General features: G+C 54.8%; 1 protein-coding gene across 1 annotated transcript; it reads left to right on the top strand.

Annotated features, from left to right (window-relative positions):
* The first annotated feature begins 784 nt into the window (after positions 1-784).
* Positions 785-5,455, top strand: nfe2l1b (nfe2 like bZIP transcription factor 1b). Its single transcript, XM_061931975.2, has 6 exons — positions 785-971; positions 1,728-2,458; positions 2,631-2,846; positions 2,944-2,994; positions 3,062-3,184; positions 3,250-5,455. The coding sequence occupies exons 2-6, from the start codon at positions 1,928-1,930 to the stop codon at positions 4,564-4,566; spliced, it is 2,238 nt and encodes a 745-aa protein (XP_061787959.1). The 5' UTR covers positions 785-971; positions 1,728-1,927; the 3' UTR covers positions 4,567-5,455.
* Positions 5,456-5,540: the final 85 nt, after the last annotated feature.

A 5,540-nucleotide genomic window follows, 5' to 3' on the forward strand; every position in this document is an offset into this window, starting at 1 on the left:
TAGTTTTTCTCTTCTTTTTGTCGGTTGAATTTTGAATTATAAAGAGTCGAAATTGAAGATAAACTATGTTTCAAAATTTTATTTTACATTTTTTCTTGTTTTCTCCTCTTTTAAACCGTTCAATTAAGTGTTTTTTTCATCATTTATTCTCTGCAAAAAACCTTCCGTAAAAGGAAAAAAAATGTACGACGGAATGACAGACAGAAATACCCATTTTTTTATATATATAAATGTATTTATTTAGCTATTCTTGTTCAAATCACACTTATGTGTAACTTACAAATGACAATATATTTATATATTTAAGTGTGTATCAAACTGGTAGCCCTTCGCATTAATCAGTACCCAAGAAGTAGTTTTTGGTTTCAAAAAGGTTGGTGACCACTGTACTAGGGCATCAAATCAGTGTCAGTTGAGTCGGTCCATAGGTTGCCTGTAGGGATTTTTAATGTCCAGCAGATGTCAGTATTTAGTGACACAGTATCGACACAGTATCAATACAGTTTTGCAATGTGTCGAAACGCTTCATGACGCCTCATCGACCCATCACTACTTGGAGTAAACAATTGGGAAGTCAACAAGAAGCGTTTATCCTCGCTGCGCTCGAGAAAAACATTGAATAATTTCATAAAGATGAGAAAGTTGGAAGTGATAAAAGAAAAGTAACATTATAGGCGAGGCTGACTATGACGTTTATGATATTTATAAATTGCGGAGGGGACTTTCTGCTCGGATGATGAAAGCGCCTGCTAGAATGTTCTACGCATGCGCAGTGCGAGCGCGTGTTTTTGGTGTCAAGCGGCGCTGCTCGGCTAACGCTAGCAGAGGAGCTAACATTTGTGCAAGTCATGCTGGGCCACCAAACAGGACACGCTGGGCCGAGCTAAACGGGACGACGACGCTCGAAACTGGACTTTAATCGATTAGCGCATTTTGCGGCCATGGAGGTTTAGCCAGACAATCTTCCCGGAGTGAGTATTTAATCAATATGTTTTAATACGTTAGCCGGTAAAATGGGACTGTTGTGACGTGCGACAACCAATGGTGATGACACGCCCGTGAAAGGTTCGCATCGTGCGTGAATGACATCGATGTGTTTTTACATTTGAGTGAATAAGTTGTGGGATTTGTGATTTTGACAGCAAAGTTAGCCACAAGGCAGCTAACAAGACAGCCGCGCCCCCCCTGTCCCCAATAGTCGTTAAGCCCGACCCTAGTCCCGCCCCTACCGCGTTCCTATTGGCTGTGGGCGGCCAGACGAGCGTGACGTTTACACATTCGGAACCTGCGATAGGCTGCCCTCCGCGTCGATCATGTTTCCGCCACTTGTTGCTAGGGAGATTGTTTGACGCTAGCCAGGGCGGAAGTGTTATCACTCGGGGGGGTCGACGCCTGTCAGTTTTTACTCGACAACATCGAAGGTAATACCCGCGTCTTGCGCCACCAACGCTTCGTTACAAGCGAGGGTTTGCTTGTTAAATAGTCGCGTGTGGGACTGGAAGACGGGCGAGCTTTGCTGTTAGCCACTGGGAGGAGGCTAACTAACAGGAGGGAGGGGGGGCTGCTTTCACCTTCAGCAGCACACTACAAGTTGTTGTCCTGACAAGGGTGCGGTGATGCTAAAGTGCTCAGCGTCGGCGCTTGGTGACATTTGAAACAATGCGGTCGTGTCTTCCCGGAGGATGCGGGTGGAGCGAGCCGGATGTAAACGTTATTTCTCTCCCCAGGAGGATGACAATCACATGACGGAGGAGCAGACTGGGACTCACTCTGAAGCAGAAGATCCTTCATAGCGATTCTCTTCAGCGGTTTGTTAGTGTTTGGCCCAGCCCTCAAATACACGCGAGTATTGGTTGAAGGTAGCCGCCCCCCCCCCCCGTTTTTGTTTTTATTTTTACTTTCACCTTTTTGTTTCGTTTGTAAAGAAATGCTTTACCTGAAAAAGTACTTCACAGAGGGCCTGATTCAGTTCACCATCCTCCTGAGTCTCATTGGGGTGCAGGTGGACGTTGACACCTATCTGACTAATCAGCTGCCCCCCCTGAGAGAGATCATCCTGGGCCCGAGCTCCGCCTACACGCAGACACAGTTCCACAACCTGCGCAACACGCTGGACGGATATGGCATTCACCCAAAGAGCGTGGACCTGGACCGCTTCTTCGCCACCCGCCGCCTGCTGAACCGGGTGCGCCAGCTGGACCGCCTCGCCGTGCCCACCCCCGAGTTTGACACCTGGCTGGTGCACCGGGACGCTGAGAGCGTGGTGTCGGCCGGCGGCAGCGCCCTGGACAATGGGGGCGGCTTAGAGGACATCGACGACCTGGACGCTGCCCCCGCCATGAGGGGGGGAGTAGGCGGCGGCGCCCCCGAGTCCACCGACAACAGCCTGGGCGCCGTGGCCCCCGACGGAAACCAGGAGCGGGAAGACAGGGACGCCAATGACGACCTAAGCAAGGAGGTACGACATTAGCGAAGCGGGTGTTGTTGTCGCCTCGTGATGAAGCGTGGCGGCGGCTGTGGTCACATGATCGCCGAGCTCACGTCACGCTTGCATCAAATTAATTACTCGGCTTGCAAGGCCTGCAGGCGCCGTCAGGAAGTGCGAGGTAAAGCACGCCGTGTCTCCGCAGGACATCGACCTGATTGACATCCTCTGGCGTCAGGACATTGACCTCGGCGCGGGGAGAGAGGTGTTCAACTACAGCAGCCGCCAGAAGGAGAACGAGGAGGACAAGCCCCGCCCCCAGGAGAGCAAGGACACCGGCGAGGAGGAGCGGGAGAGTTGGAGGAACGGCGTCAACTTGCGGGGCGTGGACGGCGAGACCGGCGAGAATATTCCACAGCAGGTGAGTTGTTGAAACGTCTCTTCTCGAAAGGTTGACTCGCGGTCTTCATGTGGCGCTGCTTCCTGCTCCGAGCTCACAGACCTCCTTGTCTCTGCAGGAGTGCTTGAGGCTGCTGGAGGCCACATTTCCCTTTGGACAAGATACTGAGGTAAAAAGCTGCACTCCCTGCGGGAGATTTCCAATTTCCTCGTTTCATTTTGTCTATCCTCCCACAGGCCACGCCTCCTTCCGCCACAGACGTCCCCTCCACGTCTCAGGGTCTCACGCTGACACCCACGGAACCTCCGCTGGACCTGGAGCAGCAGTGGCAGGACATCATGGCCGTCATGGAGCTTCAAGTAGGTTTTTGTTAACGCCAGCGAAACAACAGGAATGTAAAACCTTTTCATGTCTGCGCACAAAGGCCATGGAGGTCGGCGGCAGCAACGACAACTGCGACGCAGACATCAGACCGGCAGCATCCAACATGGTGAGCGATTTGGGGCTGGCACCGATCAACCAGGACGTGAGCCTCCACCAGGCCTCGCTGGCCAACTGCAGCCCGGAATTCCCGCAAGTTTTCCAGCCTCCCTCGGAGCCGGCGAGCTTCCCTGCGAGGAACGCCGTGCGAGCGAGTAACTCCAGCAACATCAATGCCACCTTCGGAACCACCAACCTGACCGGCGTCTTCCTGCCTCCGCTACTCAACACCACGGGCACCAACGTGACCGCCGCCCTGGCTGACCCTTTCAGCAGCCTGCTGGAGGAGTCCATGTTGGACGAGATCAGCCTGCTGGACCTCGCCATGGAGGAAGGCTTCAGTCAGGCTCAGGCCTGTCAGCTGCAGGACGAGTTGGACTCGGATTCGGGTCTGTCTCTGGACTCCAGTCGCAGCCCGGCGTCTCCCAGCAGCTCGGAGACGTCGTCCTCCACCTCTGCCACCTTCTCGGAGGAAGGCGCCGTGGGCTACAGCACCGACTCGGAGGTGACCGCCGCCGACTCGGAGGAGGGCGCAGTGGGCGGCTACCAGCCCGAATACAGCAAGCTGTGCCGCATGAGCTTTCAGGATCCTGCCCACTTCCGCGGCCTCCCCCAGCTGGGCGGAGTCAACCACAACCACACCTACAACCTGCCGCTTTCCGCCGCCTTCGCCGAGCACCCGGAGCTCCCCGTGGGGCTCGGCAAGAAGGCGGGCCGCGACAAGCAGCACTCCAAGATTCAGCCGCCGCATGACTTGCTGGACAAGCACTCGAGCCGGGACGAGCGGCGCGCTCGCACCATGAAGATCCCCTTCTCCAACGAGAAGATCGTCAACCTGCCCGTGGAGGAGTTCAACGAGCTGCTGGCCAAGCACCACCTGAGCGAGGCGCAGCTGGCGCTCATACGGGACATCCGCCGGCGAGGCAAGAACAAGATGGCGGCGCAGAACTGCCGCAAGCGCAAGCTGGACACCATCATCAACCTGGAGCAGGGCGTGCACGACCTGCGACGCGACAAGTCCCGCCTCCTGAAGGAGAAGATGGAGTTCCTCCGCTGCATCCGGCAGATGAAGCAGAAGATGCAGAGTCTGTGCCAGGAGGTCTTCACGCAGCTGCGGGACGAGCAGGGCCGGCCCTACCCCCCCAGCCAGTACTCGCTCCAGTACGGCGCCGACGGCAGCGTGCTGGTCGTGCCGCGCGGCCTGGCCGCCGCCGAGCAGGGCCGCCGCACCGACAAGAAGCCCAAAGAGAAGAAGAAATGAAAGGCGACGACGTCGTGGGACTTCCTCCTTCGCACGCGAGCGAGTCGCGCCCGCCACTCTTGACTTCCTGCGTTCCTTTGGCCCGCATTTCATTCTGCTCCGCCATTTTGTGTCCCTGGAAACGACTCCGACGATGCAGAAGAACTCGCTTGACCGCTCCGATCTTCCCAGGCGGGAAAAAAGGAAGGACTCAAAGAAGCCGCCGCTAAACTTTTAGCCCTTCTCCGCCGGGGCCGCCATGAGGTCGGAGGTCACCCGCCGTCGGAAGGGAATTCCGACGAGCGTCTGACGGTCCTGAGATCATCTTGTTGGCGCCCGGAGGACTTTAGTGCCAAGTGCAGAAAGTGCGGAACGTTGAGGAAGTCAGTGGCGTTCCTGCGATGGCCACCAGGGGCGCTGCTTTATCTACAATTACATCCTTTCTCTGCAACCCGGCTTCACGCATTCTGCTGCCTCTCGCGTCTACAAAGTCCGTCTCTAGTCTCCAAAATCCCGCGCCGAAGAGTTCTGCAACGACACGATCAAATATTTATTTGTCACAATCCTCTCGGGTCGTTTAGCGGGACGTCGTGTTGTTTGTCGTTCCTCTCGTTAGAGCGTTGGTCAGGTTAAGCTGCTGTAGTCTGGAATGTTTGCGGTCGGCGGCCATGTTGAGCGGTCGCGGTTCTTGAAGAGAAAAGTGTGAAACGTTTTTACAGAAGCCGAAGAGCGTTACAAGTTTCCTGTAATCCACTTTGACTCCCGACTCGTGCATCCTGCTAAAACTTAGTGCACTTTTTTTTTGTCCGTCCTGTAAATATTTACGTGTTCCCCTCGCCGTTCTGTTCCATGTAGTTTGCTGGCAATCAACATTTGGTTTGTATTGATTAATAAAGTGGTTTTATTTCCACATGTGCTCCTCTTCTTCTTCTTCTTCGTTACCCCGGTAACCGCCGATACTGACATTGTGTCGCGGCGAAGCGTTGACGGCACAG

The sequence above is a fragment of the Nerophis lumbriciformis genome, linkage group LG39 (assembly GCF_033978685.3).
Source record: "Nerophis lumbriciformis linkage group LG39, RoL_Nlum_v2.1, whole genome shotgun sequence".
Lineage (NCBI taxonomy): Eukaryota > Metazoa > Chordata > Actinopteri > Syngnathiformes > Syngnathidae > Nerophis > Nerophis lumbriciformis.

What these genes read in the sequence shown, in the direction of transcription:
- nfe2l1b (XM_061931975.2), top strand. Translation starts at nt 1,928, where the DNA reads ATGCTTTACCTGAAAAAGTACTTCACAGAGGGCCTGATTCAGTTCACC. An exon ending in GCGAGAATATTCCACAGCAG is followed by an intron (nt 2,847 to 2,943) that starts GTGAGTTGTTGA and finishes TTGTCTCTGCAG; the next exon opens with GAGTGCTTGAGGCTGCTGGA. An exon ending in CCTTTGGACAAGATACTGAG is followed by an intron (nt 2,995 to 3,061) that starts GTAAAAAGCTGC and finishes ATCCTCCCACAG; the next exon opens with GCCACGCCTCCTTCCGCCAC.